General features: G+C 35.4%; 1 protein-coding gene across 2 annotated transcripts in view; it reads right to left on the reverse strand.

The window, feature by feature from the left end:
• Positions 1-20,148, reverse strand: part of PKN2 (protein kinase N2) — a 142,042-nt gene extending 121,894 nt beyond the window's left edge. The window contains exons 1-2 of one of the 2 annotated variants that reach the window (XM_020890194.2): positions 20,048-20,148; positions 19,213-19,297 (exon numbers count right to left, since the gene is read on the reverse strand). In XM_020890194.2, coding sequence (XP_020745853.1) covers positions 19,213-19,260 — 48 coding nt within the window. In that variant the 5' untranslated portion in view covers positions 19,261-19,297; positions 20,048-20,148. Of the gene's footprint in view, positions 1-18,621; positions 18,691-19,212; positions 19,298-20,047 lie in introns of those variants that run through there. The other variant, XM_070467807.1, reaches the window with a different exon arrangement.
• Between the last annotated feature and the right edge of the window lie 407 nt (positions 20,149-20,555).

Consider the following 20,555-nt stretch of genomic DNA (forward strand, 5'->3'; position numbering starts at 1 on the left):
GATTAGGCTAAGTTGATGCACTGTAGGCTAAATTGATATACTGCTATCTCACTTAATACTTTATAGATCTATAGACTAGACAAGATGCCTCAGCTTTTTATCAAACTATGTTGTTCCAAGAATTCTATAGTAAATCAAATCACATCTGTGACGGGGAAAATGTTTATTACAAAATTCAACAGTACACCTTTATAATTGTTTAAAATGTTAAAATATGAACTATACACTGAAAAGAGCATCAATTTAGATTTAGATAGACCTACTGTCAAATTCCAGTTGGGCTAACTTGCTATGTAACATGAACAGTAATTTTATTTCTCTGTGCCTATACAATATACAACAGCCAAGATATAGAAGCAACTCAAGCATCCATCAATAGATGAAAGCATAAAGAAGGTATGGTGTGTATATAAATATATCATGGAATATAGACTGAGGTTTGATCCCTGGGTGAAGTGGAGGAAGAAAAGTATAGGTGAGTGAATATAAGCTTAAATTGCAAAATAAATGAGTAATCGGTATGAAATGTACAATTTGGGAAATAAAGTCAATAACTATGTAATATCTTTGTATAGTAACATATTCTAACTAGACTTATTGTGGTGATTATTTGAAATGTACAGAAATACCAAATCACTATGGTGTGTAACAAGAACTATCATATTGTTGTAGGCCAATTATACTTCAAAAACAAGCAAATAAACTTATAGAAAAAGAGATCAGATTTGTGGTTACCACAGGTAAGGGATGGAGGGAGAAGGAAATGGATTATAAGATAAATGAAGACAAGGATATAATAAAAACAACATGATAAATATGATTAAAACTGCTCTGTGTTATATATACATATACTGGTATTAGAGTAAATTCCTAAGAGTTCTCACCACAAAGAAAAAAACTGTTTTTCCTGTTTCTTTATATGAGATGAGATGATAGATGTTCACCAAACTTACTGTGATAATTATTTCATGGTGTATGTTAAGTCAAATAATTATGCCACACACCTTTTAATTTATATAGTATGATATATCAGTTATAGCTCAATAATACTAGAAGAAAAAACTAAAATATAAAATATACAGAAAAAAGCACTGGCTTAGACAGACCTAGTTTCATATGCCTGTTGAGCTAATTTGCTGTGTAATATCAACAAGTAATTTTATTTCTTTATGCCTCAGTTTGTCATATGTAAATAAAGAAAATAAATTAATACTTTATAGAGTTATTGTGAGGATCAGTGAAGTAAAAAGGGTAAGATGTCCAGCAGATGACTGTCACATAACAAGTGTTTAATAAATGGTAATAACAATGATAAAACAGTGCTTTAAGTTATAAAACTATTTGCATGCTTTAGATTTCATTGTAATACATGAAAACAATTACCATTTATTAGCATAAATTAAAATAGCTACTACCACCTTAAAAAGTATCCCTCACTATAAATTTTAAAAGGCAAGAGTTTGGTTACTCATCATGAATAAGGAAGGTTAGAGAAGACTACTTACTGACTGCCCATCTAAGTATGGGGCACATAAAGGAATACATGCTCTATTTCATGTAAGTTACATAAGTAAACCACAGAAGCAGAAGGGGGAAAGGAGTGCTGGAAGGGAGGGTGGAAAGTACTGCTACTTTTACATAGGATAATCAAGGAAATGCTCTCAAGTAAGGTATTATTTAAGAGCGATTTTAGAGTATTTTAATTCATAAAACATTTTTCTACACAAAATATCAGTGCATTATTAGCCAAAGATTTCCCTGGCTAAACTACTTAAGAAGTCCCTTTAAAGTGATATATGGGTATATGGATGAACAGACACATAATACTTCAAACACTATGCTGCAAGTTAAATTCCACCCCCAAAAAAGATTCACCAACTACTAAACAGAAAAAGTTTTCAACTGAAACTAGGATACCTCATGAAAACTAAGCATTTGAGAGCTTTCATTTGCTTTCCCCTAAGCTCTCTGAGTTAAAATATCTCTCATCATCCCAGAAAAAAAAAACATAACTGATGAAAAAACTTTAAAAGTGGTGAAATCTGCATATTTCAAGGAAAAGGAGTAAATATGATATAAAGTAGAAGGCTTTATTTCTTACAGTATTGTTAGATTCACAGTGAAACTGAGTGAAAGTTACTAAAGCTTTTTAAAAGTTTACATTCTTTACATCTTTTTGGCTGTTCACCTTAAAGAATAAAAACAGCACAGAGCCTTATATCTTGAGCTATTGACCAAAGTTTAGAACCAGCAAATATATCTAGGCCAACTTCAACTATTAAAGTATCTGCCTGTCAAAATAGGAAAAAAACAAGACACATAATTTGAAGCAGCCTTCTGAATGAAAAGTCTTCTTTAACTTTCCCTGTCTGCATGCATTTGGTTCCCATTATTCCACTCTCCAAGAACATCTTTTCCTCTTAATAAAATTCCACCTATCCCTGGAGCCAGTTTAAATTTCACCTCCTCTCTAAAGTTTATCTTTAAGTGACCACTCCCCTCTCTGAAGTCCTATAGCAACTGCCTGGACAAAACCCTTAGAAATTGTGTGACCTCCAGCCATCTCTTCCATGGCTGTTCTTAAGCAGAATTTAAATCTTGGACTGGTAAACTATTCATGATGCTCTTAGCAACTGAATTTAGTTTCGACAGACCCTAACCACAGGTAGCTGTGTATATTTAAATTAAACTGAAAAGCAAGTTTCTCAGTTGTACTAGTCATGATTTACATGTGGCTAGTGGCTACCATGTGGAACAATTACCATAAGGATATATGACATTTCTACCATCCCAAGAAGTACTACTGAATAATGCTGTTCTAAAGGGTAGTAGCCAGGTCCAATGTTTACTTGTATACACTATAGTTCTTAACATAACATAGGACCTGAATATGGTAGGCACCTCAATATTTAACTTAATAAAGACAAATTACTGTACTGGCAGAGAGGGTCCTACAAATGTCTTGTTGAAGTCTTTTTAAGAATTTAAACAAATATTTTAAAATTTAGAGCGTCTCTCCTCCCAAAAAAGCAATGAGAGAATGGGAAAAAAAAGCATGGAAACAAAGTCAAGCATGGACCACAGTCAAGAGATGACTGCTGCCAGCTGCTTTCACACTTGTCAATTCCACGTTGTGTGCATGTTCATTACACTCACCTGTTTCACTATTCTGTTACTTGCTTATATGGTGAAGGCATATTACTTGCGACCTCTGCTCTAAACTCTATGGACATTTAAAAATTATTTTTTATTGAGTAATATAAGAAATAATTTTGATCAGTTTTCTAAAGTTACAGCGTACTTAAAATTGCATGGCCAGTTTGACACATAATCCTTTCAACATTGCAAGTCCTTAAAATAAACTGTTCTTTTTTACAAAAATGAAAATTTCTGAGTAAAAAATTTTCGTATGCTGTCTAGTTGGCAATGCCTAATGACTGCCTTTCAGGGAGAGTCTCTCAAATACACATCTTAATAATGCAACTACTGAAATTAATTTTTTTAAAAGTTCCCTTTGAGGACTACTAAAACTAAGAGGTGCTTATTTTGACTTCACAATACCAAAATTCATTTGCTTATATTGGTAACAATAGCTGACACACAACAGGTGTTCCTATTGACTGAATTAATGAATTCTATCCTTGCTTAGATATGAAAATTGCTTTAAGCATCATCAGATAAAAATAAAATGTTAACGTTCAAATAGTGAACTGTGAAATTCTAGTTTTATAACTCTTTTCTGAACTCAATGTATATTATTTGTGGGTGTTTTACTGTGCCTACATATACAAGATTTAAAAAATTATCTACTTTCCTCAGCTTCAGTCACTTCTTGGTATCGTACCGGCTCATTAACTGTAACTATAGGAAGCCAAGTTATTAACAGAAAAACAAAAAGTTTCTGTTTTGCAAAGAACTGGAATGTGAACTGGTATCCTTTCTTAGTCCAACTTCAATAATTAAGCCTAAAAAGATACCTATTCCAAAGGTGCTTATTGTCAATATCACTCCATTCTCTTTCCACAAGATCAGAACAAACAACTGCCTAATTTTTTGCTCCTTAATATTAGTTCAAACTAAAAACAGTTTTCAAATTAGTGCAATAACAGTTAAAAGTTTTGATACGAGAAAAGTCATTTGATAGATTTTTAAAAATGAAATTAGATCAATTTCCCATTTACTTCTGAAAAGAAATATATGAACCATTATTCATAAGAAATGAGGAATTTTATTTTTGACTTACATTCTTTCAAATAATATACTCAGAGAATTAATAAAAATTTTAAAATTACTATAAAAATGCTAGATTTAAATAAGTTCTCAAGTTCAAGTAATTACTCAGCAATCAAAATAATTTCTAAACATAACTGTTGGTTAAAAAACTGTCTCATGCATTTAAAAATATCCTCTGATATATTTTTAAAAAGTAACCTAAAAAGACAGGTCAACAAACTGGTATTAAGAAACACACACAACGAAGAATAATAGAGGGAATGCTAAACGCACACACACACACCCCACTTGCCCCTCCAGTTTTCTAAAGATGGCATTTGAGATTGTCAGCAAAAAAAAAGAGAAAAGTTTCATCTAATTTCAATGACAGTAAAAATGCTTAGAATACAGTATGGAATTTCTAGTTAACAATATTGTACAGCATATTAAAAAGTAGTCAAGAGCAGATTTTATTAAAGTTCTTATAAGAAAAACTTATAACTATGTGTGATAGTGATGTTAACTAGATTTATTAAGATAATCATTTAGCAACATATACTGTATCAAATCATTAATGTCGTAGACCTAAAACTATTACAGTGTTATACAGCAATTATATCTTGACAAAAAACACAATTAAAAATTTTAAACATAAAATTTCTAGGATAAAGCTGTTTTAAGATTTCAACATGAAGAAAAACTAGAAAAATTACTACTAATCATCATATGCTGTCTTCTATACCTGAGATCAATTAAACTCCCAACTCTTAAAAAAGAACACAATACATACTGTCCTAAGAATGATGGACACAAAACAGCATTTCAAATGCAATCTATTTTCTGAAAATCTCTGATATATATAAATATATATGACACTTTATAAATTTTTAATGTATTAAACTTCTAAGACATTAATTATTTACTTTCCCTGAAAACCAATTTACTTAACATTCATTCAGTACAAAGTACTTTAACACTTTCCCATCAGTGTGAACCAAAACCTCAACTCACTATAAAAAAAACACAAAAGAACACTATCTTTAAACAGACGTAATTATTTTATAAGCAAAACTAAAACATGTCTTTATTCAAATAAAAATATTTCCATAATCCACAAGAGACTTTTCTGTCTTCCTTAAATTAAAAATATTAAAACAGGCCTGTGTATTCATTATACAGTACTATTCCACAGAATTTTCTGTGATGATCAAAATGTTCTTTATATCAATGCTGTCCCTATGGCATGGCTACTGAGTACTTAAAATGTAGCTAATGCAACTGAAGAATTAAATTTTAATTTTATTAATTTAAGTTTTAATAGCTACATATGACTAGTGGCTATTGCACTGAACAACAGTTACAGCCTATCAAATGATCACAACTAGGTATGATCCCTCAGTGTAACACATATTAAAAGAAAAGCATTCAAGTAAGCAACCCAAGTGTCCATTAATGAATGAATAAACAAAATATGGTATATACATACTACAGAATACTATTCACGCTTAAAAAGGAAGGAAATTTATGCTACAACAAAGATGAACCTTGAAAACATTATGTGACGTGAAATAAGCCAAACACAGAAAGATACACACTGAATAATTCCATTGATATGTCAAATTCATAAAGACAGAAAGTAGAATAGTTTTGCCAGGACTTGAAGATGGTAATGAGAAGTTAGGGCTGAATGGATGCACAATGTCAGCTTTCTAAGGTGAGAAGAGCTCCAGAGATGGATGGCGGTGACAGCTGCCCAATACAGTGGATATACTTACCACCACTGAACTTAATGCACACTTAAGAATCATTACGATGGCAAATGTCATGTACATTTTACTACAATCAAAAAAAACTTTTTAAAAGCATCATAATCTGACCAAATAAGCACTTCTGATAAAATAGCTAACTGGAAATCTAAAGTCACCAAAAAAGGGAATACCGTGCTTCCTATACATGAAAACATCAGATCTGCTGAGAAAAAGCTATAGTAAGCCCCTAAGGAATAAAGGTGTATTACATTAACCACTAGAGCCAAAAGCTGAGCATTCTACTTCTTTAGGATCTAGCTGGACAAAGAATATTGTTTCTTTTGAGAAGGCACAAGGCTAGACAAAGTAAAGTCAAAGCTGAGTTCTACAGTACTGTCTGTTTTGTTGTTTGGTTTAATTTGGTTTTAGGCACCAGCAATAGAGCTGGCCTTGGGCGAGTCACATAATGAGCAACAAGAAAAACAAAACAGAAATACATTCAGTTAACTGTACAGTTATTTTTAACTTTCTTAGAAGATAACATGAATTCTATTTTAGTAAAAGGGCATAATAAAAATACAGCTCTCGGGCTGTAAAGAGCCTAGCAGGGAAAAACTAGGGTAGGGATGAGAATACTACCACTAATAAGAAATTACTTAGGCGCAAGATAGGAGGATAAAGTTAATGTAGATAACAAAAACAAACAGATCATCCTTTTTCTCACACATCTATCTGAATGTATTTAGGTCCAAATACTACAATCATAGAAATATTAACACATCACAACAAAATATTTTAGGAAAATTATTAGATGCTCAAGTGGAAAAGGGTGTATAAAATGAAGGGTCTATAAAAATTTTTTAAACTTTTATATTTAAAGCAGTTTGTTACTATATTTGACCCCACAGTCATAAACTAGAAATAAGTGCAGACTAAACTTTAACATCACTTATAGGAATAAATATATTATTCCTTTAAATGATATAAAACAAACAAGTATTTTTTCAGTGCACTAATGCATCTCATGCACAATGTAACACTTTGCAGGTTGATATTGTGGGTAACAGGACTGGCCCGTTTTAACATAATTTACATAAATATAGAAAATACGGTTCAACTTCATTAGTAATAGTTTCTTTAAATACTTTTTAAATTTTGTATACATTTTAAATGATGATAAACTCTCCAGAAGTTACATACTACTGCTGCCGGCATCACTATACCGCTACAGTATTTTTATGTTACAAAGATTCCACAGAGGACTTTGATACTACCATGAATACTGATGGCTGGTTGGAAACTATATTATTACCTTTATAGTTCTGTTTTCTTGAAAAAAAAAAAAAAGACTAGCATTTTAAAAATAGCTCTAATAATGTTAACCATTTTTAGGTATACTAAAGAAAAAAATTACAACTTTAAAAGTTAATAAACTATAATTGTATACAGGACTAAAATGAAGGGTAGGAATCAGAAGACATCAGTTCATGTTAAAGCACTGGCCGAGTAAACATGAACAGCTGTAAACTGGGTATAATAATCCCTTCCCGGGCCTAACTAAAGGAATTATTTTAAGAATCAACTGAAATAATACATATAAAAGTGCTTTATAACTCAAAAATGTTCCACAAACATAGAGTGATATTGCTATTAGTAATATTACTCATATTTTTTCAATGTTTTCCTCTTTATTTTACATGAGCTACCTTTATAACTAATACTAGTTCCATTTCTATAATTATCATTAGAGTATAGTCAAATACAGGCTATTCACCATCTGGCCAACTTCAAAGAAAAGGAAAGGAAAGGTCCATTTTTTTAAGATTTAGTTAAGTGCTTTTTTTTAGGGATTTGGTAAGTAATAATTTTACCTTAGATCTGAAACTTAAGATTTCTAGTCCTTAAAAGGACAAGCCAAAACTAACTGCAGGATTTTATACAGAGTTTTATGAGGTTTTAACACAATGAAAACACATGCCAAAAAAAAAAAAATTATGGTAAAAAGAACTCTCTTGATGTCGGAGTGCAAAGACAAGGTCTCCAAAGCAATAAAATGAAAAGTCAATTATGCTAACAAATAAGCAACAGACAATTGGACATTTACTATAACTTACACATCAAAGCTCAAGTATATTCAATTAGAGTTGATATGACTTATTAAAATTCAGAAGTCTATTACCACAAGTTTGCTTTTTCAATGCTGAAATGTACAGGACCATTTTGGAATTTGAACTATATAATCTTAGTTCAAATTTATAAAAAGTCCTCTGGGAAGGGACAAGATAAGAACCTGAACTTAAACTGCTTTGTGAATTCTCTGAACGGCTTTACTGCTAGATATTTACAATGCATATGTTTTGCATGACAAGGAAATAGATTCTCACATGAAAGTTTAATCCTGGAAGTTCATCATTTACCTATGATTTCTTTTATTATTCTTATACACCATACTTCAGCATAATGATACTTTAAGACAATCATGGAAACACATACACCTTTTAGACAGCTATCGATATTATATTCTACAAGAAGAAAAAGAGGGAAGAAAAGGAGGGAAAACAACCTATGAAGTATGATCAGTTCTCTAGAGCTTTTATGCCCAACTTGTCAGCCTGTCAACCACAAAACTTAAATATTTAAAGAAAAATGAAGTAATCCTAAAATATAAACTTCCAGGGGAAAGATTACTATTTACTATATACCAGGAACTTTATGTAAATCATTCAAAAAAACACATCAGGAAAATGAACATCAAAACCACAATGAGATATTACTCATCTGTCAGAATGGCTAGCAACAAAAACACAAATAACAAAAAGAAAAATACCATATAATATCCCCTATTGCAGAATCTTAAAAAAAAAAAGATACAAATGAACTTATTTACAAAACAGAAGCTGACTCACAGACTTAGAGAGGGAGATTATAGTTACACAGGAGAAGGGTGGGCGTAGGGGGAAGCATAGTTTGGGAGTTTCGGATTGACATGTATATACACTGCTGTATCTAAAATGGATAACCGGCAAGGACCTGCTGTATAGTACAGGAACTCCCCTCAATATTACATAACAACCTAACTGGGAAAACAATGTGAAAAGAATAAACACATGTATTATATATACCTGAACCACTCTGCTGGACACCTGAAACTGACACAACATTGCTAATCAACTATGCTTCAACATGAAATAAAAAGTTAAAGAAACGTTGGCGAGGATATGGAGAAAAGAGGACCCTCTCAAACTGCTGGTAAGAATGTAAATTGGCGCAGCCACTGCAGAAAACAGTTTTCTCAAAAAAACTAAAAATAGAACTACACAGGACCCAGTAATTCTACTCCTGGGTATATATATCCAAAAAAAAAAAAAAAAGACTAATTAAAAAAGATACATGAATCCCAATGTTCATAGCAGCATTATTTATAGTTGCCAAGATATGGAAGCTATCTAAGCGTCTAAGTGTCCACCCACAGATGAATGGATAAAGAAATTGTGGTACATGCACATTTGCTCACACACACACAAAGGAATACTACTCAGCCATAAAAAGAATTAAATTTTACCATCTGCAGCAACATGGATGGACTTGAAGGGTGTTATGCTAAGTGAAATAAGCCAGACACTGTACAGTGTCATTTATGTGTAGAATCTAAAACATATAACAAACTAGCGAATATAACAAAAAAGAAGCAGACTCACTGATAGAACAAACGAGTGGTTACCGGTAGGGAAAGGGGTAGAGGTAGGGGCAACACAGAAGCAGGGGATTAAGAGGTACAAAAGGAATACAGTGTACAACACAGGGAATACCATCAATATTTTATAATAAAAAGCTATGGTTTTTCCAGTAGTCACATATGGATGTGAGAGTTGGACTATAAAGAAAGCTGAGTGCCAAAGTATTGATACTTTTGAACTGTGGTGCTGAAGAAGACTCTTGAGAGTCCCTTGGACTGCAAGGACATCAGACCAGTCAATCCTAAAGGAAATCAGTCCTGAATATTCATTGGAAGGACTGATGCTGAAGCTCCAATACTTTGGCCACCTGATTCAAAGAACTGACTCCTTCTGGCGTGCTGCAGTCCATGGGGTTGCAAAGAGTTGGACACAACTGAGCGACCGAACTGAACTGATAAATGGAGTATAACCTTTAAAAATTGTGAATCACTATATTGTACACTGTAACTTACATAATAGGTTCCCCAGGTGGCCCACTGGTAAAGAATTCATCTGCCAAGCAGGAGACATGGGTTCCATCCCCAAGTCAGGAAGATCTGCTAGAGAAGGACATGGCAACCCACTCCAGTATTCTTGCCTGGGAAATCCCATGGACACAGGAGCCTGCCTCCTCTGTCCTATGGAAATCCTAAATTCCTCAAGAATTTAGGATTACTATGTAATCCCATAGTAATTTAGAATCCCTAAATTACTATGTACAGGCTCAGTGGCTCAGTTGTGTCCAACTCTTTTGTGACCCCAAGGACTATAGCCTGACAGCCTCCTCTGCCCATGAGATTTCCCAGGCAAGAATACTAGAACTTCTCCAGTATTCCTCCTCCAGAGGATCTTCCTCCTTCAGAGGATCTTCCCGACCCAGGGATCGAACCCGTGGCTCCTGTGACTCCTACTTTGGCAGGTGAATTGTTTACTACTGAGCCACTTGGGAAGACCAAATTACTATGACTGAAGGTAATAAACTTAAAATCATATATTGGTCAAGTGGCTCCACCTAAAGAAAACAACATAATGCAGTTCTATTCCCTCATAAATACCACAGCAAAAATAGAAGAAAAAAAAGTTTAAAGTAATACACTTAAAATTTCGGGACTTTTAGGCAAAAGACTGATATTTATTCAACAAACTTTAATAAACAGCTACTATGTACAAGTTGCTCTGCTCAGGACAAAAGGGTAAAGATGAAGACAGGATATATAGTTCTTTTCATCAAAGATTTTAAGCATTCAACACAGGAGAAAAGATGAGGTAGGATACGAACAACTATAGTGGAATACAATGTATGGTAAAAGTCATGAGATAGAAAATAGCCTACTTAAGTTTTGAGGAGACATTATACATGACTAGGGGAATATAAGGGACAAAATTAAAAAGCTGATTTAAACTATGTATTAAAGAAGCATTCCAGACAGAATATAGGTGAGAAAAAAATCGCTAGTCACAATATGCCTAAAAAATAGGTTGTCTGCATGAAAAGAGTTAAGAATTAAAAGGTATTTTGAGGCCACAACAATGACAGCTTTCAGTGCTGAGCTAAGGAATTAGGGCTATATCTCACAAGCAGTCAGGAGTCCCTGAATGCTGCAGACAACTTCTCAATCTAGCAGTTGTAAACAGTCTAAACAAAAACAGAATGAGACTGAAGAGGTAGAGGTGGAATATCAAGATACTGTAATCCAATGCAAATGATAATGAGAGTCCAAACTTAGATAGTAGCAAAGTGATGGATGAATTGACTTTACATAAGTAGAAGGACTCAACTGAATAGGCTGAGACAGCAGTCAAGTAAAAGTAGATTTTTTTAGTTTGGTCAACCAGGGAATGAATGATCACCTTTAGAGATACAGAGAAGTCAGATGTAGTAACTGCTCACAGAATTAGTCATAGACATCATTTATTTATTATGCATTTGTTTATGAAAGCATATATTAACTATAAGTCATATGTCAGGTGCTAGGGACAGAAAATTGAGTAAGATTTAATTGTTGTCCTGAAACTGAGAGATACACATATAATTTAACAATTGGATACACATCCAATTTAACAATTGGATGCATATTTATACACACCTGCCATACTGGATAATATATTCAATTACAAGAGTTGCAAAATAGGAAGCAGGCTAATTTGCCAATGGATCAAAATACTACATGATCAATCAGTAAATTTACTTATTTATCAAAAATGTACCTTAAGTTATAAAGTTTTCTTGATTATATGATATAAATATATTTATATATTCAACAAATACATTTTTCTTAGTGTAATTTTAAGGAGTGCTGTTTGTCAAAAAGTTTTTCAGGCAGACCATCAGTAAATTTAACTAAAATAAAAATTAATGTTTCATCAAAAGATACCACAGAAATGACAAGAACTGTATTTAGTATTCTAGATCTGTAAATACCAATAAATCCTGCAAGAGAAGACTATTTTCTATTTATATTCAATATTAAATCTGATCAACTACAGCACTTTATTGACAAGCTATGCATATAAGTGAATAACCAATTCAGGAAAATGTAAATCAAGGCCTAAATCAAGACCATGATAAGATCGCATTTTTCACTTTCCTCATCTGCAAGACATTAAGAGAATACCAAATGTCAGAGAAGATGGTTAAGCAAAGGATCGTTTATCTACTATATGCTGACATGAATATAAATTGGCACAACCACACTGGAAGCTGGGCATTACCATGTGAAGTAACAAGTCTACATGTTGGTGTATAATTAATAGAAACATATATATGCAAGAAGAAAACATGCACAGAACATCCATCATTGTTCACAATTATAAAAACCATAAAATAAACACCCAATAAGGAAGAATCAGTGGATAAAGATCCAAATATCCCATAAGTTGAATATTTTACTCATTGAAATGTTACACAGCAAACACAATATGGTTAAATCAGCAATATAAGTGAAAAATCAAGTTTAGAGAGACTATAAACAACTCAATAAGAGATACAACTTTTAGAACTATATATCCAAGAAAACTGAATTCAAAGAAAGAGAATGAACACAGAACTCAACATGATGGTTACTCTGGATGACAAGAAAGTGGAGGTAGGGGAATAGAATAAAGAAAAACCATGTGTAGGTTAAGATCCTAGCTTTGTGGGGGAGTTAGGGAGTGTGTAGTGATTCCTGGGTGTTTATTACAATATATATAGATGGATAATGATTAACCCAAACCAGTGTACCTAAGGTTTAATAAAAAGAAAAATAAAATCTGACAATTTAATGAAATCTGTTCAACGAAAATTCTGAAACAAACAAAAGCAGCACCTCCTTAGAGAATCACTACACAAAGAAGTAGAGCAGAGGGAAAACAATACAATTAATTGTAAAATATACAATTCCAGCACACACACACTGGGCTGTAAGGCTTCTCAGGTGGCTCAGACGGTAAAGTGTCTGCCTGCACTGGAGTCCGGGGTTCAATCCCCGGGTCGGGAAGATCCACTGGAGAAGGAAATGGCAACCTACTCCAGTACTCTTTGGAAAATTCCAAGGATAGAGGAGCCTAGTAGGCTACAGTCCACTGGGTCGCAAAGAGCTGGACACGACTGAGTGGCTTCACTTTCACTTTCCTTGGATTGTAAGTATATTTTCTGTAATCTAAAATAAATTCTCAATTCTATAATAACAACATTCCAATAAATTAAGATGTTTGTAAGCCAGAGCAGTAAAGCTTCAGACGATTATAAAAACTAAAATTGCCAAGTTCTTAAAATAGACAAATTCTTATAGTAATGGTATATATTATGTAATTCTTATCTATCAGTTCATCTCTATAACATGACATCAACATTTAGATGTTGATGTCTAAATGATGTTACCTTCAGATGTTACCTTCGGATCTAAGGTATTTATTATCATCACCAAATACATTCCTCAGGCTTTCCTGTTCTTCATTTTTAACAGACAATAGTTATGTATATACTGTTACAAAAATTTAATGTTTCTGAGATTGTAAAAAACTAAATGTGACAAGAGAGATAGCTTCAAATAAGATTTCATGAGATAAAATTAAGGGAATCTAGACATGTATCAAAATAAATGTTCTCTATTTCTGCTTTTGTAAAACATTAGAAGCTTACTTTTCCATTAGTATATTTTTTTCCAGTCAAGATTTTACATATCTTTTTAAAGCTTTTAACTAGTTTTGACTTTCTTTGCTGCAAAGTTTGAACTCTGCTGTATATAACCATATGAAATGTCACATGATTTTGTCATACTCTAGAGTATATGGGTTTCTGAAAAACAGTAGACACTTGACAATTGTTTAACATAGAACACAATACTAGAAAATGATGCAAAATTAACTACTCTATTCACATATCATATATGCGTCTGGAAGTAACATTATTTTAAGTGATACTCATCTCTACAAACTACCACTCCACTACTCCCATTTGTTTAAAAGTAGACACAGAGGAACTACCTGATAAAAGGCATGAAAATTTACTGTTGCCAAATTTAAAAAGCAAAGAGGAGAGCCCAAGGAATCAGATGCAAAGCCCTGGGGCCAACAGAAAACACCTTGAAAGTGCCCCTTACCTTTCCCTATTCAACACTGAAAACAGGACTTCCCTGGTGACTCCGTGGATAAGAATCCACCTGCCAACAAAGGGGATGTGGGTTGGATCCCTGGTCTGTGAAGACCCCACATGGCGTGGAGCGACTAAGCCCACGACTAAGCATCTGGAGTCTGTGCTGCACACACCACAACGCCTCGCAGCAACCAGAGAAAGCTCTCACAAAGCAACAAAGACCCAGCACAGCCAAAAATACATATATAAAAACTAAAAAGTTTTTAAAGTATATTGATCATTTGTGAACAGCAGGAGCTCTAAGGAGACTAGAACTACAGAGACAATAAGAAAACATGACCATTTTAGAGCTATCAGTTTATAATACTAGTTTCAGCACAAAGACTTACTCAAAATCAAAATATTTTGAGACAAAAACAGTCAATAAAACTAATTAGATCCATTTACGAGAACTAGTGGCAATTTTTAACTTATAGTTATTTCTGTCTTAAAACTCTATGAACCTCATTTCTCTGTAAATTTCTAGTCAGTAATACAAGATATAGAAGGAAGAAAAAATAACAAATCATATGCTGTATACCTTAAAATTACACATTCTATGTCAAATGTCTCCCCCTCCCTCTCTTTTTTTAATAAAAGGGAGGAAAAAGAGGAAATGAACTCAAATGCCCTGGGACTCATAAGTTGAAAAAGTTTGTCAGTTAACTGACTGATAGAACTATGAGACTATGAGCACATTTTATTTTCTTTGTGCTTTTCTGCACTTTCCTGATTTTCTAGAATAAACCTGTATTATACTCATAACTGGAAAAAAGCTGTGAAACTTGTCTTACCCATGTGCCTACATTCTCATACTACATTCCTCCAACTCACACTAAAGTCCTAATCCTCACAACACAGACACCGTCTACTTTTCAGTATCACTGCAAAATTAGATGTCACCTCCTAATTTCCCATCAAATGGGTAAAATAAGAGGGTGCTATATGTAGATTTAACATAACTAGTGCAGAAATCCTTTTGAACTTTATAAGGGAATATTCTGGGGACAAGGGATTAGCTATGTAAATTAAAGAAAATTAAGTAATCATAAGCAACTTTTAACAGTCAAGACATTTCTCATCCTAGGTGACAAGCTGAACCTTTGCATCAATGTACTGAGTACTCACTCAGTGCAAACGCATAGCCAGGTTACATAGCTTAAATTTTTAAAGCAAAGTATCTTATGGACAGTCTACAGAGAAATATGAAATCTTTTGAAAAGTTTTGAGCAAACATTTGACAACTTTCATCAGAAACAGTAATTGTTAAATGAAGAAAACCCGCAAAGAAGGTTATTTGACCTGTTATTCTTTATAGAATGTTACACCTTATCTGCAGTAATAAAAGTACTGTTAAATGACCTAACTAAATGTGGAAATCACTTTTCCTTGTTATAGGGGGAACCAAACAAAGGGAAGTTTATATTAAAGTTAGCTTTGTTTTAACTATATTCTGGGCCAATTTTTAGAAAGTTCACATATTTACAACATCAGAATACAAAACATTTATTTATGGGTCCACATATTACAAATGGTATAGTGGGAAAAATATAAATCCAAACTCAAACTCAAGACTTACAGTGTGAACATGAATGACTTACTATTTCTGAACTTAGTTTCCTGATCTGTAAAATGGAAATAACAACATTAACTTTACTGGATGGTTTCCAAGATTATATAAAGTACACAGGGTACCAAGTACAATGTTTGACATAGTGCAGATAATCAAGAAATGTTTTTTTACTTTCCTGTAGAAAGTGAAAGCCATATCCTGTCATCTTTATGCCCTCTGATATACCTTTGGTAGCTAAATGTTTCTTGAAATGAATCCCTGTAACTTAAGACTAATTAACTCAACCTTCCACTTAAGCAAGTCACCTCTACCTAAACAAATTCTGCTTAGAAGGGAACTTAGGATTCCCAACACTTTATTAACCATTCTGATGAAGATGAATTTCCAATAATCAACCAGGTAATTTTATTAGTATGCTACTCAATATTTGAGTCTGCACTGTACAAAGTTACTGTGACAGCCAACATTTTCATTTTGAGATTCTTTATATAGTTTTGATTAATTCAGTTTTCATGGTATTAAACTTTTAATTTCTTTGGCTTCACAAAAGTATCTCACTAATTTTTCCACTACACTTCAAATAAAAAACAAGAGAACAGGACGTTAATTATAAGAGATAATTAATTAGAAATTGCCAACCAAGTTTATATTTTTTAACAGCCTATTTTTGTTTTTATCACAGCAAATATTCTTCCTTACACATTAAAGCCTCCAGCCATCAAAGTTTGTGTATACTTTATTAATGATTCCTTGCTGAATTAGCCTCCTAAATGACTAACAAGAGTGAGAAACATTATACAGAATTATTAAAGTAATTAAGAAGACTGGGTTCAGGTTTTCTTTGTCTTTTCATAACCAAAAGTTATTGGTTTCATCTCAAGTAGTAAAGTATTTCAAATTCTGCAATATAATTTGAAAAATAAATTTTTAAAAGTTGGATATACAATATTTCTAAATAAATATCAATTTCATTAAAAGAGGCTGTAACATGTAATTTTCAGTGAGATAAGATAAGGGAAAGTAACAGTTTTCAACTAAACAATTTAAAAATTTGCTACACAAATTACTATTTAAATACTTAAAATATGTACAGCAGAAAAGCATTAAGAACCTCACATTGAACAACTTTTCAATTTAAATAAATTCAAACAACTTAGAAGGTTTTTAAAAATTGGTTCTCCAAACAAGTTTGATAAATACTTGGTTACTATATTCTAGTTTCATAACCCAATGAAATAACACAATGTCTAAACAGATGCATAATACTTGTGAAGCAAATTTTATCATGGTTTATCTTGAGTACTGATATAAATACTATTCTCAATTATTTTAATAAACATGATAAAGTTCAAATGCAATAACCTTTATTAGAAGTAGGAGTCAAGTATACCAAGAAAACTGCCCTGGATATACATGACAACCTATCAGCAACATTTAATAGAAACTATTCTTTTTCTGGAGGGATTATATTTTAGCTTATTTAAAAGTGTAGCTTTAGATTGGATGTTCCCCTGCTTTGGTCCCATTTTAAAATACTCATGTTTAAATATTCCCATTTATTTAACATGCTTCTTTGTTACTGTAAAAAATGGTCTTATCAAAAGTTCCTAAATCTTATCTTTTATGTCAACTTTCTATAAATACAAATAAGGATACCAAATACTTTATGATTCTGAAGCCACTCTACTCAATGAAAATTCTCCTGTCATTTTCAAGGTTTTTTTAAGTCATTAGTATGCTTTTCATATTTCAAGACTAGATAATGGAAAGCATTTCCAATTTGTGCCTCAAACTTCACTTCAAAAGCTCATGTAAAGTAATAAAACAAATTCCATTCATTCAGCAAACCAGTATGCTGTAAGACCTCCTTAGAAAAAGCTAAGAGTAATTAAAACACTATACAGCAACATGTTCAATAATATGAAATTCAGCTGTGCGTTTCTAAAGGATTCCAAATTCACAAACGTGCACTGATACACCTTATTGAAATTTCTATTTTTATGGAGGATATATCAAGTATTACAACAGTGCCGTCAAGCTTACATCTAAATGTACAATAAATCAACTAATACAGGATTTTACCGAAAAATATATTTAAACAGCAAAAAATGTAGAAGCAACTGAATTTTGAAATTAAGAATCAATCCTTCAGGGTGCCTAGATTAAGTCTTCTCAAAAAAATTAATTGCCCAGCACACACACACACAAATCAATGTAAGTGGGCTATTTTTTTCTTCTCTTAATTTCCATCTCAATCTTCGAGTAGCTAGAAAACGACTATATTTAAACAAACCAAAATAAGTTTAAGTCACAGAACAAGCATGAAACTTTAATCCAGATGTAAACATCTCTGGTACACTCCAAAGTAAAAAAATAAACTCTACAAGGTAGCGCACATCATAGAGATCTAAAAACAAAAATCATGCCTACATCATCAAATATTTAGCTGGAAAATGGAAAGAATAATATTGCTACTCAACGTGGACTTAACTAATTAAGGGATCTATTTTGTTCTCATCTTCAGCAAGCATGTGGTGCCCAACATTTTCCCTGAGTCGACTGCTTTGCCCTTTGTAAACAACTTCTGTAGCTCTTTTTCTGGTATTCAAACAGGAGGGAAAATGAAAGCCTGAAAAGCATCAGCATCTGGGCTTCCGGATCTGAGCAGGGGAATAGTTGAGAAGGGGACCTGTATCTATTTGTAAAAAAAAAAAAAAAAAGAGTAGCCCGCAAGATAAAAGAAAGAAATCTAGTCACCTGAAGAGGGCTGGTGAAGTGAAGCAAGCATTTGGTGAGATACTTCCCCCCCTTCTTTTTTTTTTTTTTTTTCCCTTAAAAAAAAGAAAAAAAACTTGTCTGGGGGCTGGAAGTTATGGGGGCGCTCTTTGTGCGGAGTCGGAGGGGAAGGGGAGGGACGAGAAAACAGCTTGGGAGTCATTCAAAGGAGTTTAAGGAGCGGTGTTCCATGGAAAGGCGGGGCGGGGCCCGGCCAAGAGGAGGGAGGGGGCGCCAGGGGTGTCCCCGGGCGGCTCTGACACTAAGAAGGGGGCAGCGAGCTGGCCGCCCCCGCACCGGGTGAGAGCGGAATTCGGCCGCAAGATGGGGTCCCTCTGGTGGGTAGAGTCAAATTAAAGCGGTGGCAGGCTAGGGCTCCGGTGGGGCCAGAAGCTCCGGCTTCAGAAGGAAGCGGCTCCCGAGTGACATCCCCGAGTTTCCGCACTTAGCGGGCTAGGGGCGCGGCGGCCACACGGCTCCCCAAGGCCCCCTACCCGGAGCCAGACCCTCTCCCTCCCTCCCTCCCTCCCTCTCTCCCCCGCCACCGCCTCGCGCCCGGGCCGCGGCCCTTACCTGCAGCTCGGTGAGCAGAATTTCCCCCCGTTCGGGGTTGGACGCCATTGCGATCCGCTCTGGACTCCGCACCTGGACGCAGCCGCTGCCGGCGAAGGGAGAAGGCGGGACGGGATCCGGGGTGGGGGTGAGGAGCAGGGAGAGAAAGAAAAAACCTAGGGATTCATGGAGGCGCAGCCCCTGCTGGAGGCGCGGCTTATTTCGCCGGGTTCATGGAGAGCGGCGGGGAGCGAGGGTACTCGTAGCGGGCTCCCCCTCGCCGCCCGCCGCCGCCGCTCGCCCGCCCGTCTGCGCCGGACTCCCTTGCTCAGTCGCTGCCTCTGGGCGACGCCAGGAGCCGCCTTGAGCCTCTCGGTGCAGGGCGGTGCGGCCGCAGCGGCAGCTCCTCCTGTCGCACCATTTGGCTGTCACCTCGTCGCAAAAGCGGCCTCACTTGGCGGCAGCCAGGTCACGTGACGGCCACGGCCGCCACCCCCCCCCCCCCCCGCCCCCAGCCTCCCGCCGGGCTGGGAAGGTGGGGCGTAGGGGACCCCAAGGGCGGGTTGGCTTCCGACGCGACTGCGCGGCGGGGACTGCCATTGGACCCCGTCGGGGTGTAAAGGAGGGGAACGGGCTTGGGCTCGCGTCTCCTGGGAGGCGGGAAATGGAGGAAGAAAACACACGCCCGCTTTCCTGCTGCGTTTAACGGCCCTGCCGAGAACGCTGGAAGTCGGGAGCCTACTCCTTTCCTTTTCGCCAGGCCTCCTTTCTCTTTTCTAGCCCAAGTTTAGGCCTAACGCAAAGGAATCCCTTTCTAATCTCCACAACCCCAAAAGTTTCGAGACTCAAACCTTACAGATTATTCCGCAGCCCAAACGATTAACTTGGGTTTTTCTCTCTCTTCTGCTTTGCGCCGCTCAGAGACCAGTAAGGTGCTCAGCTGGTGAAACTTGGGTGTGGTCTGTACATTTCGAGACGTGTTAGCGGCTGTCGACCTTTGGCAACTTTTAATGCACGGTGTTTTAAAGATACCATTTCCCAAGCGCTGCACTATGGTTGCGTGTGTGTGTGTGTGCGTGTGTGTGTGTGTGTGTACTTTTAATGCACGGTGTTTTAAAGATACCATTTCCCAAGCGCTGCACTGTGGTTTCGTGTGTGTGTGTGTGTGTGTGTGTGTGTGTGTGTGTGCGCGCGCGCGCGCGCGCTCAGTCGTGTCGGACTCTTTGCAATCCCATGGACCCGTCGCCCGCCAGGCTCCTGTGTCCGTGGAATTTTCCAGGCAAGAATACTGGAGTGAGTTGCCATTTCCTCTTCCAAGGGATCTTCCCAATCCAGGGATCGAACCCGCCTCTCTTGAATCTCTT

The sequence above is a fragment of the Odocoileus virginianus genome, chromosome 5 (assembly GCF_023699985.2).
Source record: "Odocoileus virginianus isolate 20LAN1187 ecotype Illinois chromosome 5, Ovbor_1.2, whole genome shotgun sequence".
Lineage (NCBI taxonomy): Eukaryota > Metazoa > Chordata > Mammalia > Artiodactyla > Cervidae > Odocoileus > Odocoileus virginianus.